Genomic DNA, 22,462 nt, shown 5'->3' with positions numbered 1-22,462 from the left:
ATCCATAAGAGTGGGGGTGGAGATAGGAAGGGGCGATACATAAAGGTATCGAATGCTTGCAATTTCAACCCAGCCTGATACACCGAACTTAATACTTGGGCAAATAGGCAACACTGGGTAATTAGTTGGGAAAGAAACAGACAACCAGGAAACTTTTCCAATGAAATTAGTGTACTCCTTGTACTTTACTTCCTTCACAGGATGCAAATAGTTCTACTTATTTGAATCACAATTCCCAAATAACCACAATTATAAAAGTGCTAAACTTGAAGTGTTTATTGCTCACAAATGAAATTAAAGCAAAACATTAAAAGCAAGAAAGAAACAGACTTGTCCCAACACTTTCAAAGCCAGATAAAAAGCACTTTTCATTGTACAAAGAAATTAGTAACATCAATTTAACAGCTTATTGTTAAGTTTCTGGTATTACTTCTAAGGTTGATGCAACTTTACCTGCAACTTATTGTCTTGCCACAGGTCTCTGGACAACAGAAGCAACATAAATTTCGTATCACTGACCTGCAATAGGAATTAACCCTAATCATGTCAACAACTTCAGCTTTATTATTAAGGGAAAAAGTACAGAAAATGAATGTTCAAGCCTGTTATGCTGCATATGGTTATTGAAGGGAAGCACAAATGACCTCCTGGGCTAATCTTGTACCTGAATACTTCATATATCATATCTCAAATGTCTTCCAGTCTCATGCAAGATGTACTTTACACAAGGTTGTCAAAAATACTACTTTATGTTTGGCCTTCTCCATTAAGAGAAATCCAAATTCACTACCATCATAATTCAAACATTTTTCATGTATCTTTAATTCATGCTGACGAACAGTGAAATAAAAGACAAACACAGGCAATAAATGAACACAGTTCCTATGATCGTTTATTTCAAACACTCCACATTTTAAGAGACTTAACTGACAATGTAAGATCCAGTAAAATCAGATAGCCTTGGACTTCAGCTATCTCTATAATTTAAACTTTTTATCAAAAACCATGCCACAAGTTATTTTATTTTCTGTACTATAAATTGATCTCTGGTATGATAGCTGAAACTTCAGTCGACAACACCTGCTGTTTATCTTCAGCTGTGCTTTATACAGTAATTAAATCTGCATTATTTAAATTTATAGTCTTGTCAGCATACAAAACATGCTTATGAAATCCCTAATTATCCATAACCAGTCATACTTCATGTTTCTACTACAAATGTTTGAAGACTACACTTGCATTTTTCAGACACATTTATTTAAAATTAATGTTTTGTATGTAGTTTTCTGAGGAACCTGTGGCACTGTCTGTGTGCAGAAGGATAATACAATAATTATAGTACATAGACCTCAAAAATCAAAGTTATGTGGGTGCCTACATTGCAATACAATATAAATACTTATCAGAGGCCACAGGTTGCTTTTATGAATCACATCCATATTATAATCTGCACCTTTAATATGCACAGATTAAACACTAGAAAGGTAACCTTTGCAAAGATCCTACATTATAATAACACTACCAACAGATTCGATTTACTTCTGATGTAAAACTATTCATAATAGTACTGGCAAACTGGTGGCTAGTGCAAGCTTGGAAAGTTATTGCAAGCAGCTGTGATGGTCCCAACAGGGAAGGCAAAGCAACATGGAAGCAAAAGCTGACAAGCAAAAACAAAAGTTACACCAATGGTGTGAAAATTTTCGAAGGAGAGAGACAATGCTGAGCTGAGTGGGTCTGAAATATCTACCAGAATGAAATACCAACTTTAAAAAACTTCACAGCTTTTGCTACACAGATCTGTACTTCAAGACTATCAAGGAAACCCTGAGAAAAAATATTGTCTGCCTACTGCATTTGGCTTTAAAAAGTGTCAAAAGTTTCAATAGGTGTGAATGAGAAAATGTAGTTGCAAAAAGGCACTTGTTAGATAAATAAATTTAAAAAAAATGAAACATCGGAATCAAAGCAGCCCAGTGGTTTACTTGAACAGAAAGTTAGTGAATTCATACACATTACAATGGGAATAAACATTGGCAAAGCAAAAGTGAGTGAGGAATATTGTGAAACAGAAGTGATTTTCAACATGTAAGTATTCTGCTGAACAAAATTTCAGGCTATAAAACAGAAATGGACAGGAAAAAATATAAAATACATGGAAACCTAGCTTATTCCAAAATAAGTTAGAGAACATATTATCTTCCTATACTTAATTAAAAAGTGAAATGGAAGGAAGGAAGGAAGGAAGGAAGATCAAGGTTAAAAGCCCCATCAACATTGAGGTCATTACATGCAGAGCACAACGTTATATATAACCTGTCACTGTCACCAGCATTCTTATATTACAGAATCTTTGCATGTTACCCTGTAGTACACAAGCTACATGTATGTTACTTTATGAAAGATGCAGTAGATGTGATATGAGAAAGTAGACTGTGACCTCTGAAAGGTATAAATATTGTTATTTATCTATTTAATATTATCAGTCCCATAACTGTGAATATTTGAATCAATTGTGCGTTTTCACTTTCTGCACCTAGATATTGCCACATTATGCTTCTAAATATTACCGAAGATGGCCCAGAAAGCAGTACATACAGAAACATTTATACTAAATTAAGTTCAAGTAAATCAGCTGGAAGATGGAAATGTACTAGAAACATTAAAGAAAAAATGATTACAGATATTTGAATATTTCAGCGTATATTCACAAGTGGTACGGTTTGTGTTAACAGAAGATGTTTGCATTCAAAATGAACATGGACAACATACATTCATACACTGGTTATCAGAGTTATTTGACTAATTCTTAGTGACAGATCAGTACATGCAGGTAGCTAGCTGGAAAGAAAAGTTGCATAACATTTCCTCAGTGGTCAGACATCATCAAATCTGTGTTAAACTGAGGCTTTCAAAGATATTCACCATCATTTTTGTCAGGAGGTGACTGTCTTCTAGGATGGAGTCTGCATCCTTTATAGTGGCATACAAGCTTGTCATTTGCCATGTGTTGTTATTGGTATTCTAACTTCTACTGGAGAAGTGACGTCACTTGGAGAGAGGGATTCACATGTGCAAATGCAAAAATCAGCAATGAGGCAGAAACCCCCTCCCCCCAATCAAAATCCACCACCCCCACCCCAATCAGAATATTGAGCGCCATGTGAGGAGCTGAGACCAAGTCCAGCATCCCCTACTCAGATATGACACAATATCAACACTGAGAAAATTTTATACAAGGATGAGAACAATTTATAATATGAGGACGCTGCCATGAAAAACTCTGAAGTCATCTGGGAAACAAAGAGACAGAAAAAAAGAATGCCTTGACTGCACAAAAGATATTTTCATGGCATTACATTATAACAAAGGATAATATTTATAATTCTGAGTTAGTAGACTGATGAAAATTTTATCTTATTTGGACTACCTAACTTCAAAGAAGAAAGACTCTTTGATAGTAAGTTTCAAGATCTGTAAACATAATATTTCATTAATTGGCACTTACTTAATTTGCCATTTTTGATTAAACAATGGAAACCCGAGGTTGGAATATCAAGAATACAAAGAGTTGTTCGGAAAAGGAAACACACCCAAGTAAGCACACCTCACGCACATGACTGCCACCTCTGGCAGCTCAGATCAGAATGCAACTGTCTGGAGGGGGTGGGGTGGGGAAAGAGGAAGGAGATGGATTAGCAGGGTATGGACGGACCGGGGGGGGGGGGGGGGGGGCAGTGCTTTCTAACAGAGCATGCAGGGCTTAGACTGCCAGCAGGCACAACATTGGGAAGCTGTTGAGGCAGGGCAGGAAGGTGGGAGAGGCGGGTAGCAAAACAGGAGTGAGAAAGGGGAAAGATGAGTGGTTCCATTGGTAGAGGGCTACACACAAAGAGGATGAGAATAGGGAGGAGGTGATAGGACAGAGAGGGTGGAAAATATTGGGTTGAGGGTGTGGGGACAGCAGGCTATCATAGGTTGAGGCCAGGTTAATTTCGGGAGTGGAGAATGTGTTGTAAGGATGAACTCCCATCTGCACAGTTCAGAAAAGCAGGTGGTGGGGAGGATACAGACGCCACTCCCAGTCCCAACCCCTTGCCACAGGGATCATATGCCTGTACAAGACTCAGGTGCAATGTCTGCCTGATCTACCAACTCAGCACTTTCAATTCCAGTCTTTTCAGGGGCTTATCCTACCCCATTAGAAGTCAAGCCACCTGTGAAAGCAGTCATGTTATACATGGTGTTACAAAAAGGTACGGCCAAACTTTCAGGAAACATTCCTCACACACAAATAAAGAAAAGATGTTATGTGGACATGTGTCTGGAAACGCTTAATTTCCATGTTAGAGCTCATTTTAGTTTCATCAGTATATACACCTACGTTCAATGGAGCACGTTATCATGAGTTCATACGGGATACTCTACCTGTGCTGCTAGAACATGTGCTTTTACAAGTACGACACAACATGCGGTTCATGCACGATGGAGCTCCTGCACATTTCAGTCAAAGTGTTCGTACGCTTCTCAACAACAGATTCGGTGACCGACGGATTGGTAGAGGCGGACCAATTCCGTGGCCTCCACGCTCTCCTGACCTCAACACTCTTGACTTTCATTTATGGGGGCATTTGAAAGCTCTTGTCTACGCAACCCCAGAACCAAATGTAGAGACTCTCCGTGCTCATACTGTGGACGGCTGTGATACAATACGCCATTCTCCAGGGCTGCATCAGCACATCAGGGATTCCATGCGACGGAGGGTGGATGCATGTATCCTCGCTAACGGAGGACATTTTGAACATTTCCTGTAACAAAGTGTTTGAAGTCACGCTGGTACGTTCTGTTGCTGTGTGTTTCCATTCCATGATTAATTTGATTTGAAGAGAAGTAATAAAATCAGCTGTAACATGGAAAGTAAGCGTTTCCGGACGCGTTTCCGGACACATGTCCACATAACGTATTTTCTTTCTTTGTGTGTGAGGAATGTTTCCTGAAAGTTTGGCCGTACCTTTTTGTAACACCCTGTATATAGCAGCTCTGTTGCATTAATTGCACAGATTTTTATATTGATATAACAATCAAACAGCTGTCCACCAGAACTAACTGCCAAATTGTGGCCAAGAGCAAAGTACGTAGACAACTTTGTGGCACAACATGCAGCTGAGCATAATGTGCTTGGTTTGAATGGATGCTTCACTACCGTAGTCATCTGGATCCTCCCATCTACCAACAGCTTTTCTGAACTGTGGAAATAGGAGTTATCCTTAAAACACATCTCCACTCCTGAAATTATCCCGGCCTCAACCTACAGTAAACTACTGTCCCCACACCCTCCACCCAACAGTTTCCACCCTCTTTGTCCTGTCACCCCCTCCTTAGTCTCATCCCCTCACTGTCTTTGTATGCCATCCTCTACAAATGCACCGACCACATCTCCCCTTCCTCACTCCTCTCCTTTTTTTGCTCCCCATTCCCCACTTCCAGGCCCATGACCTCCTGACACTGCCAGTTGGCAGTCTAGTTTCTAAGCTCCATCAGATAGTACTCTTCTCTCCCTTCACCTATACCCTGCTATCCCTTCCCCTTTCCCACCCTCACCCGAGTGCTGCTTCCACTCTCTGTCACAGCTGCAGTTGCTGGAGACAGTGTTGTGTGTGTGTGTGTGTGTGTGTGTGTGTGTGTGTGTGTGTGTGTGTGAGGTGTGCTTGCTTGTGCAAATGAGTGTGTGTGTGTGAGGTGTGCTTGCTTGTGCAAATGAGAGTGTGTGTGTGTGTGTGTGTGTGTGTGTGTGTGTGTGTGTGTGTGTGTGTGTGTGTGTGTGTGTGCGCGCGCGCGCGCGCGCATTCCCTTTTTGAAAAAGGCTTTGGCCGAAAGCTGATGCGTAAGTGTCTTTTCTGATTAAGTTGCTCCTGAAAATTTTTTCATAGGCAACTCTAGCTGATTAAGTAGATACATGGATATAGTTGCAACAACTTAATGTTAGTGCACTCTTAGATACTGAGCTTACCAAATCAACAAAAATATTTGTTTACTGTTGATGTTCAATTTTCATTCTCTGACACATGAGCCAGAAAAGAGAATAAAAAGACTAGAAATACAAAACTCCTTTGTTTTTAATTTACACAATCTGTTCCATTTCCTCCATATAATTTCTTCTCAATGGAAATCTGGTGCTTCACACGTAAGTTTGTCTACCTATACTCTTACAGACAATTAAAAAAAATTGTAGTGATACTCAGTTTGCATCAGCAGCTTCCAAAGATTCTTCTATATCAAATGTGATGCACATAATTTCTACAATGAAGCTCTAACTTATAAACCACAGACAAAAACAAATGTTAGTAAGAAACAATATTCCTTAAATTCTGAAGCATAAACTTGAATAGTTCCAAATCTTACCCTCGAGACCACACTTCACATTTCAAGCTATGACGTTTAAATATCCTCTGACACGCACGAACATTCCGTTGTATTGTCAGTGGAAATGTTTGGTTGTACTGAGGATTGTTTGTGTCTTTTACTACTGCAGTTTTATCCTTTTGTGGATATTCCTAATAAAAAGAGGACACCAAATTTAATTCATTATAACACAACATCCACTTATCACAAATGTAAGATTAATAATTAAACATTTATGATTTACACAACTTTTCACATAATATATATTATTGCATACAGTTTATAAGACTAGTACATAAATGTTGTAGAAAAGTAAACAGTAATGAAAACAGAGTTTCATTCCCACCGAGAAGGAGGTCTTAAATGGGACAGTAAATTTTAGACTGGGAATGGATAGAGAAAAACATACACTGTGTAATTTTCTAAGATACTGTTTCAACATTTGCCCTCACCAAATTTGGGCAACAATGAAAAATCTAAAGCTGCATGCCCAGAGGCATACTTTAAACCTACTTCTGCTGTTTTCAGTATGTTGTCTCACTAAATATATGTGAAGCATTTAGTTTTGTAGAAATACTGGGTTTCCGACATAGACCAGTTCACCTCACATACTGGTTAATATCCCGGTCGAATTTCCTGTGAAGTGGCAATGCTGTCTCAAAATGTTGGCTACACTGCATTTTATCGGAAAGTTGAGTGCAGCTGTTGTCAGTTGTTGTGAGAGGCTTTTATTGTTGAGTTGTTACAGAAATGGGGTAGCACAATGAATTGATATCGTGGAGTGTTACATAACAACAGGATCCATCAAGGAATGTAAAGAACTGTTTCAAGTACCCTAGACTGTGGTAGTACCTTCTCCCGCTTCTGGCTACAGAAGTGTGGCAGTTAGCTGTATAAGCAAAAGCAGCAAGCAGCCAGATGTTATCCGGAAAAATTTCACTGGTGCACTGGTGCGCCTAAGCCGTCAGATTCGTGTATGCGCAACAGGCCTGGAACTAGGGGGCGGGAGCAAACCGGGGTATCTACCCCGGGTGGTTTGGGGAGGGGGGGGGGGGAGGCCAAATTCATATTATTGAGGAAAAAGACCTTGTTTCACAAAGCGCCTAGCATCCAGCGTACGTTGGCCTATCGATTACTCATATTATTTTGAATGCATCCCTGTTGAACAAATTGTAAGTTGATTTTTTGAATGAATCGTAAGTTAATTTTTGAATGCGTGCATAGAGTACGTGATGTCTCTGGCAGGGGAATACCTGTCTCATCTAGAAGTAAACTTACCTGCAGACAAAAGCGGACGGGTCTATATGAGCTGAGCAGAATAAAGCCGAACGGGTGAATGCCAATCGCTGTTTATGTGGTTGACTGGGTTTGCAAACGATCAGCGTTGTTCTAATTACTAGCAAAATCCATAGGTTCAGACTACCAGAGTGGAAATAAACGACTAACAGAAATATGTATTGTCTTCTCCGTGTATCCAAGAGAATGAAATTTTGACAGAAAATTTTTGGCCAGACCGCTACACTACTAAGGGCCAGTTATACAGTCCCCGGCTAGCAGCCACTGAAGTTCTATTCTGGGAATAGCGCGGAAAACGCATTGTACGAACAGGTAATAACGCCTACCCAGAGAATAAATGCGGGATACTAAACCGGTGATTGTGGCAGGGTTAGTGAAGTTAACCAGAGAATAAGTTTTGACACTGGCAGGAATAGTTACAGAATTAGTTATGACAAGATTGATTGTTAGACAGAGGAAGGAGAAGAAACGGGGACCCACAAATTACGGAAGAATATGACAATTCCAAATTTATATAAAAATTTCGTACTACTACTCTTTGATCTCATGCTTCAGAACCTAGAGAGTATGAATGAAAAGTGAAACTATTTCCTAACATAAAACTTTTTGCTTTTAGTAGGCTTAATAGGCATGTGATATTGGTACTTCATGAATTATATTCTGTCGTGTTATAAAAATGACGATTTGAGGCAAAACAGTCTCATTTATTTGGTGTGTGTAACAATTGTTGCAACATTAGGTGGGCTTATTTTGTTTTATCTAGCAGACAGTGACAAAATACACATAATCAGATCGGAAAACCCCACCAGTCTTGGGTACTATTTGTATTAACAGCTTTTCTAGTATTAGACAACAACATTTCTTTTTTTCATGTAGCAAAACGTTCACAAACTTTGATGAGGTAATAGATTCTTTCCCAGAAAGGAAAGTATGCCACATAAAGCTCTTATCTTTACTCATTTTATGTATCCTATATTAAATTTTATGTCACACAAAACAGCAAATTATTAGATAATAGGCAGTAAAAAGTGCAAATTTTCTGAAGAGTTCTTGTTCTCCCAATTACAAATAATCCCATTCACTATCAATTGCAAGATTTTTTTTAAAGAGGGGCAGGCTGTCAAACTGACCGACTGGGAGCAGGAGAGGCACCACAGGAGATTTTAATTTCCACTGGACTGAATATAGTTTGATGGCACCCATTACAATTACTCGTTTGAATTCCACAGAGCGAAATACAGAGGTGTGCGACGGAAGAATGCTGTGTGAAGAGGCGTGGCACTGCACTTCGGCACACTTCGACCAAATAACGCGTCTTACGTTCCCTCGAACATGTATGTTTTATGTATCTGACTCTTCAGAAAGATGTGAGCTACAAAATGAAGATATTTTTGAAAAATTCATTTTTTTAAATTTTTTGCGTCCTACCTCAAACGCTTGAGGGAGGGGGAGCGCCACTATCTAATATTGCCACAGTTCAGAAATAACGTAGATCCAGAGCTGATGCACAGAGCAGTCTGAGTTGCAGTGGGGGAGGTGGTAGTCTCCACATGGCCCGTGTTTACGTTAAGTGGTTTTGCTGTTTCCTCTTCGTTTGTTGCTCTCACATCAAATGAAAATAAAATGGATTTCTGTGGCTGGGACCTATCAAGTGAATTAAAATACATTCACATAATTATTAAAGGGTCTCCTGCATCGTCCCCTACACTCCTCTGAGTATGGGACCTCATCATCATCAAAATATGTTATTAGTTTCAGATTTTATTTTGTTTCCACCTTTCTGACAGTCAAGCGTTAATTGCCTTGCAGAACAATGAAGTTATTTTTTGTCGGTTTTTTAAAGAAATTTGACTTCTTAATCTTTTCCACTGAGGCAGTCAATTTATTTGAAACAAAGTGTTTAATTCCACACTATTGGCTAGTTTCAACTGTTCGCTGTATTTCAAGTTCATGTTTTCATCTTCTAGCATGTATGGCATTATGCCATCATAAAGAACCAAACATGAGATAATACAGTACTGGTACTCAAAGAAAATTTACATCTGAATCTGGACATACGAATGTGCACTTTAAGCCGAATTATGCATTTTAGTATGGTCCACAAAACTCCCATGCTCTTGGAATATCCTATAATGTCTTGTTTCTTTTATGACATAATGTAAGATGTTTTAATGTTTTAGACGTACGAACATACGGGCTTCCTACGCCATCGTGACTGCGCAAGTGCGGCGACGCACTGGCACCGGCTGAAGCGAATCTATTTCTAACAGGTCGCGGGAAAATATTCCGAATGGTTGTTTGAAAAGCATTCCTTTCAAAGTAAATTTCCTTTTACGCAAGATGAATGCTGTGCACAAATGTCCAATGAATTACTTAAATCACAGAGCGTTTGATTCTCAATCAAAAATAAAATCTTTGAGGACGACCACTTCGAATATTTTCAAGCCCAGAAGATCAGACATTTATGTCGTTAAAAATTTTACTAGCACATTTGTGTGATGTATCTTAAAGCATAACACGCGCAAAAAATATCATTATGTGTGAAAGCTTAGCTTCCCTTGCAGCTTATTAATCTTACAGACCAATGTTATACATCTTCATCTACATGGTTACTCAGCAATTCACATTTAAGTGCCAGGCAGAGGCAAGACTATGTATATTAAGTTAAACCATCACCTTTTCCTACTTGTGTGTTCGCACTACTTAACAGTGATGTTACTATTGGCTGACTACATCACGTGTCCTATGATCTGAATATCCTCTGTCATCGGCTGGCGAGATTGCTTGACATGAGCTGCGACTGGCTTAAAAAAGCGCATCGCAATATCGATTTCGAATCTGAATTTATTCTTTCGTAATATGAAAATATGCAGTGTACATGTTGCTGCGCATCAGACAATTTTTCAAAACTTGTTTTTTCACCTGAGTTTTCTAAAGTACAGGTAAATTCTACGCCGGTATATAAAACCACAACCACTGAAAGAACTGGTAAGTTTTACAATTCCAAGGAAGAGTATAGTGTTACTTAACACAAAAAAAGTGTATCTTCATCCGGGAAAAAGTGTTTTTAACCGGGAAATCCGGGAATTTTTTTCCTCGTCCATGTATAAACCCTAAAACAGGTACCTACATCATTTTTTATGTTACTATTATCTATTCTTTTTTTAGTTAGTTCACTGTTACTTGAAACTCGGGCATGAGACATACCAGTTTTATGTGGGACATCCTGTAGTACCCATAATCATAGACAGTCAAAATTCTCCGTACAGTAATAGTCTACTGATGCATGTCAAACTGGAACTACGATAATTAATTTAATGTCTTGATTTTCACATTACAGGTTCTAATCAGGGCTGTGTTTGAGATTCACAGAAATTGGTGAATTTGCAAACTGGAGAAAGAAGGAGAATAAACAGGACAATATAAAAAAATGCCTGACAGCCTATGACCCAGTGTTAATACACATGCTGTGGCTAATACAAGAATCAATATGGAACACTGACCCATTGCGGTTAACATTTTAAGCAATTCTGCAATCCATGGGCTACTGTGGTTGAAGCTTATAAGCATGTGTGTCCGCAGGTGTATAAATCAGTGTAGTTTTGCACCTGTAAACCACCTGTTTGTACAAGTATCAAGGCCTTAAGTTTTGTTTTCTTGAACTAATTGTCAGTAACATACATTGTTTGAAGTGGCAGATAATAAAAAGAGTGGGAAGACTGAAAAATTTACTGAATGTATTATACAAGAATATAATGAAGATTTCTGAAATCTCAAAAATGCAGAAACTTGCCTCTGTGATGACTTTGTGGATGCTTAACTTCCAACTATGTTATGTGGCAGTGCAAAATCTGAAATTGCAGACAATGATGATGAAACTGATGATGATCAAGAGCCTACCTGGGCAGAAGTAAATAAACCAGGTGAGATTTGCCACAATGAACCACTTGACATGCAGTGTTATCTGAAACTTCCTGACAGATTAAAACTGTGTGCCGGACCGAGCCTCGAACTCGGGACCTTTGCCTTTCGCAGGCAAGTGCTCTACCATCTGAGCTGTCGGTGGCATAGATCTCTAATCAAAACTTTAGTTTAGTTAAATACGATGGATGGCTGAATTAAGTGGCAGAAGGGAGTAAGAGAAGTATCTATATGGAGGATTTCCAGTCTAATTCCAATTTGGAGTCCTGTCTTAGCTCGAATATCAGTGGTTGGAGCTTCTGGGGAGGATAGGAACCTGGCAGTTGGGGTGGTTGGGGAATTGGTAGACAGTGTGGCATAGCTGAGTAGAAGCTGCTGGTGCTGAAACTACAGGGTAAATCACAGGCTCTGCCAGAAGACTGCCTACTGGGCCCGTTGGGTCTATAGTTGAGTTGGTGTAAGAAGATCCCTGACTATCGCTGTGGATTGGGCATAGCAGTTTCACACGTCTACCTGAACCATTTACATAACACAATTTTGTAAATGTCTTTGTGGTAATGCCTCATTGTTGCCAAAGCTCTATGGGCAGCTATTCTTTCCACCTACAACCAACACAACAGTGCTGCCAGCTGTCATGGATCATCTTACATCAACTTGACTGTAGCAGTCACAATGCTGTTTGTGACACTGAACCATACACAGTTGGTGCATCGAAGTTGAATCATGGTCAAGCTAGATCCCTATAGAGATCTGCACCTCCAAGAGGTATAACCAAGAAAATTAGTTCATTCAATTGTTTTCACACACTACTGAATTTGATCTGACAGATTTAGGGCAGGCATGTCAGTTTATTACCATAGAGTAGGCCCTAAAGCAAGATTGTACAATTATTTCAATATGCTGGGTTCCTAGGAAAAGCTCCATATAGTGGTGGACTGTGATGTGACAAAACCTCATGACTGGTATTTTGGAGAAGGAAAAGCTAAGACCTGGTCATAAGCCCAAGATGAGGACCTTCATGAAATGCCTCCTTGGAGTTGACATTCAGTGGGCCACAGACTGAAAGCTGTACCAAATGCCAAAGCACATAGTGAACTGGAGTAACGGTCAGCTCCATGAAGCCTAGGAGCCCCTTGTTACCTACAAGGAAATGGATGACACTGAGGATTGAGCCCTGGGGTGCATAATTCAATCTGCAACTGTGGGGAGCTGAGGTGTGTTCAGATTCTAACCCTGAATGTTTCATGGGACAAGAAGCTGTAGATAAATGTGTCACTAATGGGCCACAAATCTTCAGATATAGAGTATGGTAAGATATGATGGCATCAGGCAGTGTAATGCACTTTATGCTGATAGGGGAGCATCAAAAAGTTGATATCTGAAGGCAATACAGTCCAGAATGACATGAGAATCAGACAAAATCACTATGAACATTGAGGGGAATCATCCCATTGATGCACCAAGTTGAAGATATCTGTGATAAAGTTCGTATGGAAATTTTTCGATCTCCCCTTACACAACAAAGAAAACTGCTGTAAGATTGCATTTAGTAAAGACTAGTTGCATAGTCGTATCTAATTTGACCATGTAGTCGATTGTGGACTGGCTCTTCTGGATGCTGAACTCTAGTAGGTCAATAAATAGCCCTATGACTTGAGGGATAACACAACTGGTGTGCATCATCCTATGAAGTAATTTACATAGCACACAAATAAGGTTGATTTCTTGGCAGCCTTCAATGGAAGCTGTGTTCTTTCCTGGCTTAAGAAACAGTATAAGCTGTTCTTTCCCTTTCAGAGAAATTCGCTCTAAGCCAGACAAAATTTAACCTCTAGACACAATTTAATTTCTGGGAAGATGAATTTTATGATCATAATCTACATCTACATACACACTCAGCAAGTCACTCTACAATGCATGTTGTAGGGTACTTTATACCACTACCATTTACTCCCTTTCCTGTTTCACTCGCCTCTGTATGAGCACTAATTTCTCTTATTTTGTCTTTGTGATCCTTACACAAAACATATATTGGTGGCAGTAGAATCATTCTACAGTCAGTCACAAAATCAGTTCCCTATATTCTGTCAATAGTGTTTCACGAAGCAAAGTCATCTTCCCTCCAGTGATTCCCATTTAAGTTCATAAAGTATTCCCATAATACTTGCACATCAACGAAACCCACCAGAAATAAACATAGCAATATGCTTCTGAATTGCTCAACGTCTTCTTTTAACCCAACGTGGTGGGGGTCCCAAACACACAAGCAGTAACTAAGATTGGATCTTACAAGTGTTCTATAAGTAAGTTCCTTTATAGATGAGCTACCCTTTCCTAGAACTCTTAGAAGTTGACAATTCATCTTCTCTACAACAGACCTTACATATTTGTTCCATTTCATATCACTTTGTAAGGTTACACCTAGATAGTTAATTGACATTACTATCAAGCAGCACACTACTAATATTCATGCATTTTTCTTAATACTCATTGCACCAAATAGAAATCCTGCCTAAGTCATCTTGTATCATCCTACAGTGCTCAATGCTGTCAGTTTCCCATAAAATACAGCATCATCAGCAAACAGTCTGGGATTGTTGTTCACCCTACATCTCGTATCATTTATATATTCAGGGTCTCCCAGGAGGAATGGCCAATCTTCAGAGATCAGACAAGAATAATCATGAAGCAAAAGTCTCTGGTAAATGTGGGCTCTAAAATGTATACCTATGAGGAGTTTTTCTATCTTCGCTACTGTGAAATATCTCTCTTCTACAGAACAAGTGCTCATAGTTCTTAAGGTATGCATTTTACAGCTCATGATTACTGCACAGTTATTCTCATTTTGGTCAAATGGTTCAAATGGCTCTGAACACTATGGGACTTAACTGCTGAGGTCATCAGTCCCCTAGAACTTAGAACTACTTAAACCTAACTAACTTAAGGACATCATACGCATCCATGCCCGAGGCAGGATTCGAACCTGCGACCAGAGCAGTCGCGCGGTTCCAGACTGTAGCACCTAGAACCGCTCGGTCACTCCAGCGCTGGCCATTTTGGTCAGTACTACCTTTTCCCAAAATATGAAAAGCAAAGAGCTTGCAGTAGAAGAGATTTGTTTCAGATTATTGAAGGCAATGATGTGATTGAAGCTCTACAGTTTGCATTTTAAAGGCCATGTTTACTAGACTATTTTGCTTTGAATTATCATTCCTGTCACACAGTGAAACTTCAATTCTGTATTCTCCAATTTCATGTTTCTCACAATTCTACGCCATAAATTCATAGCACCTGAGAAAAAACCGTAAGATCAATACTAAAAATCCCCAATTTTACATTTCTTCCTGGAAGGTTTACCTTGATTCTATGTTCTTACTCAATGTCTCACTTGACTTCATCCCGTTTTTCTCTTATTCACAATTGATGCAACTGAACGAGTTAACAACTGGCACAAAACACAGACTGTTTGCCCAGCTGGTTGTGGGGGAGTTAAGGGAATATTTTAGGTCACTGTAGACATGGGAGACGTGAGAGAGGAAATGCTGATGTAATCCAGGATCAGCACTGCCAACACAGCTTGCTATGTTCAGCTTCACCACCCAATTATGATATAACCACACTAGGTTGCAGCAACAATGGAAAAACAGGACAGTCAACATGAAGTGTTCTGCACCTAGCCAATATGTGACAAAGGGGCCCAGCCACCACCTTTACTTGTGCCACTTATAACTCAGTCTCATCATCTTTTAGCATATATTTCCTAACCCTACATCTACATCTACCGTATTTACTCGAATCTAAGGTGCACTTTCTTTCCGGTTCTTGTAATCCAAAAAACCACCTGCGGCTTAGAATCGAGTGCAACGCGGAAGTTCTGAAAAATGTTGGTAGGTGCAGCCACAACTAACTTCTGTCGTCGAATATATGTAGCGCTTCGCAGGCACAAAGATAAATACTGGGACCAAATCCTCTGCGTCAGTAAATAAATTTTAAAAAAAAAGGCGGAAGACGAGCTTTTTTTTCTCCGCCCTGAGTTTGGACCACTGCATTTTCATACATTATCCAACGAAGTAAATACAAATTCCGTATTGTTCATCTTCGAATGTAGCAGCATTTCAATGCACTACGAAAATCTGACTGGCAAGACTGTTTGGGATGTTTCCCAATATGGCCAACTCTGCGTGTCTCTGTGAGAAGAGATGGTTGCTAATAGGAACTTTTATGAATTGTGAATCACATGCAGTATTCTCTCCACCATAATTAAATAATACGAATATAAACATTTTGCCATGAATTCTTTCGTGTTTGCTGCTACCTCATTTAAATCCCGGCTGCCTAATAAACTACGAAACTAGAGTGAGACAACAGCAAACGCGGAAGAATATACATATCATGTTTATATTCATGAAGCACGGCAATTGATTAGATTTTTAAATCTAAGATGACTAATTTCTGTGCAGAATGTAATGTACTAAAGAGGCGTCTGCAAAGATTTTCAAACGGAGAAAAATTTTCGGTAAACTCTCGTTCAGAACATCATCTATCATACGCAGTCTATTATTTGGTTCTTGTTGATCATTATCAAAGAAAGCAGTCTCTTGCCATTTTTTCGCTAATGAGACGATTTCTCCCTCTTTTTTTTTTTTTTAATTGTAAGCGGCGGTAGCGCGCACAAAAGCAAGCCATGCCGCGAGCGGCGCCAGGTCGTAAACACTCACTATCAGAATGCAACAAACAATGCATGACATAGTACAGTAATGCATTTTCAGCTTTGAGTGACATAAACACCTATAACAAAGAGAACGGCACTTATCAGATCAAAGAAAAATAAGCAATCAATTCAAACCAGATGACGCACGTGAAAAAGGAAGGGTACCCGTATAAATACGGACGAAGCGCCTGACGCATAGCAACGGCTACCTGGTAAAGTTTAACTGCTAAGCTTACGACTCGAACCAAACTACTATAGCTGTATCGTCATTCATTCGACCTAGACTGTGTCTCATATTACAATGGACCAACTTTGTTTCGATTTAGAGGTGCGGCCTAAAACTTTTCTCTCCCTTTGAATTTCGAGTCTCAGATTTCAGGTGCGGCTTAAGTTACGTTGTGCAAGACGCGACAGTTGGCTGCGACTGCGACGCTGCCCCCTCCTCTTTCCCCACCCTGGCAGACGGCGACACGGCCGCAACACGACTGGAGTCGTCGCCGTTTCCCAAGCTCCGGTCGGCGGCGGTGGATTCAAATACATAAGAAAAATAAGAATTCCGATTTTCTTGCTGTAAAAAATACTGTATGTTAATGCAACAAAGTTACATCGGCTCCCAGAGTTAGTTTTTCGATACAGATTCTCCTTTTACTTTAAAAAATTGAAAAGTATCTCTTCTGGTTTTGCGTGTTTTTTTCGCTGTATATTACTTCTCAATCAATTGTGAGGAAAGTAAAAGGCACAAAAAATTGATGTTTGCGTATCTTACAGTTCCACATCACAGCTTGATAATGAGGTGTGTATTTTTCCGATATTCGTCACAGTTATCCCGATACTTAATTTACAAGTAACCTACTGCATAAAATTTGAATTGTGTACAGTGAAAAATGTGGTCGCTGGCTACTTTACGTATGGTTCACGTTAGGTCATACATCGTTGCCGATGAAAAGAAGCTAACATATCGAAATTATTTTTTAAGTTGAGATCAGATTGATATCAATCTCCGTTTCCGAGATTTGGGCTCATATATCTCCGGGAGCGTCGCAACTAGCCGCCAGTTCTGTCGACGCGCAACGAGAATCGTGTGGTCATCACACGATAGAGAATGCATTTGTTTTGTTTCGCTGACACATTTGGACCTAATGAAACCATTTTATGTCATATTCCTCCGGTATGAGTTACTAATATTTCTCCATATGCTCTTGACAATTTCATTTAAAATGCCACGAAACGTAGGTTTCTTAAAGCCAAGTGATCAAGCAGAACCCGTTTTCTTGGTTTTGCTGAGGCATCTGAACCTGTTCCAAGCTTTCTTTCTCGTTTATTTCTTTGATACGAGTCCCGAATATTCCTCCCATCTGTTTTTGCACATTTCACCTAAAATTCCAATGAAAGATAAGTTTATTAACAATAAGCGCACGCTAGCTTCATTGCATTGTTTCAAGTTCTTGACAACAAGATAGGGTTACACCTTAAACATCTCTAGAATTTTGATTCTGAACGTCTACAGTATACACTGGCAGAAATGTGGAAGAAATAATGTCCATGCTTGTTCACAAAATTTCCCCAAATTATACTTGTCAGTTTCTCCCATGCAGAAACTTTTGGAACAAGCTAAGGCAACTTTCATAGCCGACTGAATCTTTATTCCCATCGAAATGAACTTCCATATTCTTGTATTCTGACAGCATACATCGTTATGGATGACATCAACATTTAATCTTGCCAAGCTGCACTCAAAAGATGACTCCAGGATTTACAAAAGACGAATTTCAATAGTGAACTGTGTCAGACCAGAAGGGCCTTGTAAAACAGTAGTGCACTTTTGGCACAAGTTTTTTGAGCACCATCTTCTACCAATGAATTGAAGTGAATGTGACAAATTACTTATTGCAGCATACTGTTTGCGCAATCTGTTGAGAAACGCCTTCCTCAAAAACGAACATCTATTGATTACAGAAAGCTGTACAACAATCTGGTGGTGGTTTTTCACAACTAGAAGGTATCAGCAAGACACCAATCTACCGCTTACTTTCAAAGTGAAGGTATTGTAAAATGTAACTTTCTCGTTGTACTTTAGATTGTTCATTTTATAATGTATTTGCCGTTTTCAATTTTTATCGTCACAAAAAAGAGTAATGCGAAAATTGACCTTCAAGTTCATTTTCATCATTCTAATTCTACATCTGCATGGATTATACTGATTTTCATAACAGGCCTGAAAAATTTGCATTAATGGGAAAATATTATATATTTCACTCACCTGCCAGTTTCAACTGTGCACCAATTTCTTCCCAAATTCTGTCTCTGAACATAGTGTCTCTATATTTAGGGTTCTTCAAATCGTAAAGGCAAGGCTGTTGCGAGACCAGCTCACAGAGAGCATCACATCCTTTGAGTGGCTCATTTCAGTTTTCCTTGACTGGCTCGACATCTTTCTCGCAGCCGTACGTCTTTGTGTCGTGCGACTTCCGTCGCAACACTGCTCAAGGTACGTTGTCCAAGGCGCGACGCACACTAGCGACTGCGACGGGTCGCTACGTGACGTCAGAAGTTGTCCGCTGGCGCATGCGCAGTTCGAGTTTGGGATGCGACGCGCGACTGTTGCGGCAGCTGTCGCAGCACTGCACCAGTGAGCAGTGTTGCGACGGAAGTCGCACGACACAAAGGCGTACGGCTGCGAGAAAGATGTCGAGCCAGTCAAGGAAAACTGAAATGAGCCACTCACAGGATGTGATGCTCTGTGAGCTGGTCTCGCAACAGCTTTGCCTTTACGATTTGAAGAACCCTAAATATAGAGACACAATGTTCAGAGACAGAATTTGGGAAGAAATTGGTGCACAGTTGAAACTGGCAGGTGAGTGAAATATATAATATTTTCCCATTAATGCAAATTTTTCAGGCCTGTTATGAAAATCAGTATAATCCATGCAGATGTAGAATTAGAATGATGAAAATGAACTTGAAGGTCAATTTTCGCATTACTCTTTTTTGTGACGATAAAAATTGAAAACGGCAAATACATTATAAAATGAACAATCTAAAGTACAACGAGAAAGTTACATTTTACAATACCTTCACTTTGAAAGTAAACGGTAGATTGGTGTCTTGATGATACCTTCCAGTTGTGAAAAACCACCACCAGATTGTTGTACAGCTTTCTGTAATCAATAGATGTTCGTTTTTGAGGAAGGCGTTTCTCAACAGATTGCGCAAACAGTATGCTGCAATAAGTAATTTGTCACATTCACTTCAATTCATTGGTAGAAGATGGTGCTCAAACAACATGTGCCAAAAGTGCACTACTGTTTTACAAGGCCCTTCTGGTCTGACACAGTTCACAATTGAAATTCGTCTTTTGTAAATCCTGGAGTCATCTTTTGAGTGCAGCTTGGCAAGATTAAATGTTGATGTCATCCATAACGATGTATGCTGTCAGAATACAAGAATATGGAAGTTCATTTCGATGGGAATAAAGATTCAGTCGGCTATGAAAGTTGCCTTAGCTTGTTTCAAAAGTTTCTGCATGGGAGAAACTGACAAGTATAATTTGGGGAAATTTTGTGAACAAGCATGGACATTATTTCTTCCACATTTCCGCCAGTGTATACTGTAGACGTTCAGAATCAAAATTCTAGAGATGTTTAAGGTGTAACCCTATCTTGTTGTCAAAAACTTGAAACAATGCAATGAAGCTAGCGTGCGCTTATTGTTAATAAACTTATCTTTCATTGGAATTTTAGGTGAAATGTGCAAAAACAGATGGAGGAATACTCGGGACTCGTATCAGTGAAATAAACGAGAAAGAAAGCTTGGAACAGGTTCAGATGCCTCAGCAAAACCAAGAAAATGGATTCTGCTTGATCACTTGGCTTTAAGAAACCTACGTTTCGTGGCATTTTAAATGAAATTGTCAAGAGCATATGGAGAAATATTAGTAACTCATACCGGAGGAATATGACATAAAATGGTTTCATTAGGTCCAAATGTGTCAGCGAAACAAAACAAATGCATTCTCTATCGTGTGATGACCACACAATTCTCGTTGCGCGTCGACAGAACTGGTGGCTAGTCGCGACGCTCCCGGAGATATATGAGCCCAAATCTCGGAAACGGAGATCGATATCAATCTGATCTCAACTTAAAAAATAATTTCGATATGTTAGCTTCTTTTCATCGGCAACGATGTATGACCTAACGTGAACCATACGTAAAGTAGCCAGCGACCACATTTTTCACTGTACACAATTCAAATTTTATGCAGTAGGTTACTTGTAAATTAAGTATCGGGATAACTGTGACGAATATCGGAAAAATACACACCTCATTATCAAGCTGTGATGTGAAACTGTAAGATACGCAAACATCAATTTTTTGTGCCTTTTACTTTCCTCACAATTGATTGAGAAGTAATATACAGCGAAAAAAACACGCAAAACCGGAAGAGATACTTTTCAATTTTTTAAAGTAAAAGGAGAATCTGTATCGAAAAACTAACTCTGGGAGCCGATGTAACTTTGTTGCATTAACATACAGTATTTTTTACAGCAAGAAAATCGGAATTCTTATTTTTCTTATGTATTTGAATCCGCCGCCGCCGTCCGGAGCTTGGGAAACGGCGACGACTCCAGTCGTGTTGCGGCCGTGTCGCCGTCTGCCAGGGTGGGAAAAGAGGAGGGGGCAGCGTCGCAGTCGCAGCCAACTGTCGCGTCTTGCACAACGTAACTTCACTGGTGCAGTGCTGCGACAGCTGCCGCAACAGTCACGCGTCGCATCCCAAACTCGAACTGCGCATGCGCCAGCGGACAACTTCTGACGTCACGTAGCGACCCGTCGCAGTCGCTAGTGTGCGTCGCGTCTTGGACAACGTACCTTTAGTTTCGGGAAAATTTTTTTCCCTCGATTTCGAGTCTCATTTTTCAGGTGCGGCTTAGATTCGAGTGCTGCTTAAATTCGAGTACGGTACACCTACATATATATTCCGCTAGCCACCAGAGGCGGAGGGCACAATTCGCGCCAAAGTCATATTTCCCTCCCTCTGTTCCACTCACGGATTGCGCGAAGGAATAACGACTGTCTGAACGCCTCAGTACGAGCTCTTATTTCCCTTATCTTTGAATGGTGATCATTGCGCGATTTGAAAGTTTGTGGTAATAATATATGCTCTACATTCTCAGTGACCATCGGATTTTGGAATTTAGTGAGCAGCCCCTTCTGTTTAGTGCAACGCCTATCTGCAAGTGTATCCCACTTAAAACTTTCTATAAGATTTGTAACGCTCTCGCGATGGCTTAATGTACCAGTCATGAATCTTGCCGCTCTTCTTTGGACCTTCTCAATCTCTTGAATCAGACCCAACTGTTAAGGGCCAAAGGATATGCTTGGTCAGAACCAAGGAAATGTCTGCCATTTCCGGCTAGTGAGCTCTTACTGCCCGGCAACTTGTTACATCACCCAGCAGCCAGTGCAACCACCACATCACACTAACACATGTAAAATGAGCTCGCCTGCTGGATGTATGGGGAGGGGAGCTGCCCTTCAATGATGGGAGTGCAGGTAGGGGTGAAAGCATTTTGTGAAGTGCTGAAAATATAGTTTCCATGCAAGTCATGTGCTATGACAGAGAGGTCACACAGAAATAGAATAAGGGTTTTGTGATAGTACATTTTAAAGACTTTCATGTTCAAACCTGACATGATACAGCTGTAACAACTACATGCACTACTCGCATACAGGGGATAGGCAAAAAAATGGGTATAGGGGTAGTAATGGGATGGTTGTGTTTGACAGTCAACAACACGGGTAAGGAATGTGTCGTGCTAGACTGTGCGTGTTCAGTACGGACTAGGCATCAATGCAGTTGGTTACGAACAGTGCACACTTCGTATTTGCATTCAGAGGCCAAGGTCGACGTGCAATGAAAGACCTAGCAGAGTTCCAAATAGGGCAGATTGTGGGGGCCCGATTAGCTGGAGCATCAGTAACCAAGACAATGAACTTATTGAATGTTTCAAGAGCAACTGTTTCAACAGTCATGACAGCCTACACAAAACATGGAGAGACATCATCGTGTAAATGTAATAGTGGCAGCAAATCAGAATTGTCCGCAGCTAGTGATCTAGTGGCTAGTGTTGC

General features: G+C 40.0%; 1 protein-coding gene across 2 annotated transcripts in view; it reads right to left on the bottom strand.

The window, feature by feature from the left end:
* The window catches only part of LOC124615587 (coiled-coil and C2 domain-containing protein 1-like), a 129,618-nt gene that overhangs the window by 16,055 nt on the left and 91,101 nt on the right, over positions 1-22,462 (bottom strand). The window contains exons 14-15 of one of the 2 annotated variants that reach the window (XM_047143573.1): positions 6,403-6,554; positions 454-519 (exon numbers count right to left, since the gene is read on the bottom strand). In XM_047143573.1, coding sequence (XP_046999529.1) covers positions 454-519; positions 6,403-6,554 — 218 coding nt within the window. The remainder of the gene's footprint in view (positions 1-453; positions 520-6,402; positions 6,555-22,462) is intronic. The other variant, XM_047143574.1, reaches the window with a different exon arrangement.

The sequence above is a fragment of the Schistocerca americana genome, chromosome 5, assembly GCF_021461395.2.
Source record: "Schistocerca americana isolate TAMUIC-IGC-003095 chromosome 5, iqSchAmer2.1, whole genome shotgun sequence".
Lineage (NCBI taxonomy): Eukaryota > Metazoa > Arthropoda > Insecta > Orthoptera > Acrididae > Schistocerca > Schistocerca americana.
Note: the sequence above shows the minus strand (reverse complement) of the source record. Positions and strands in the feature narration are given on the sequence as shown.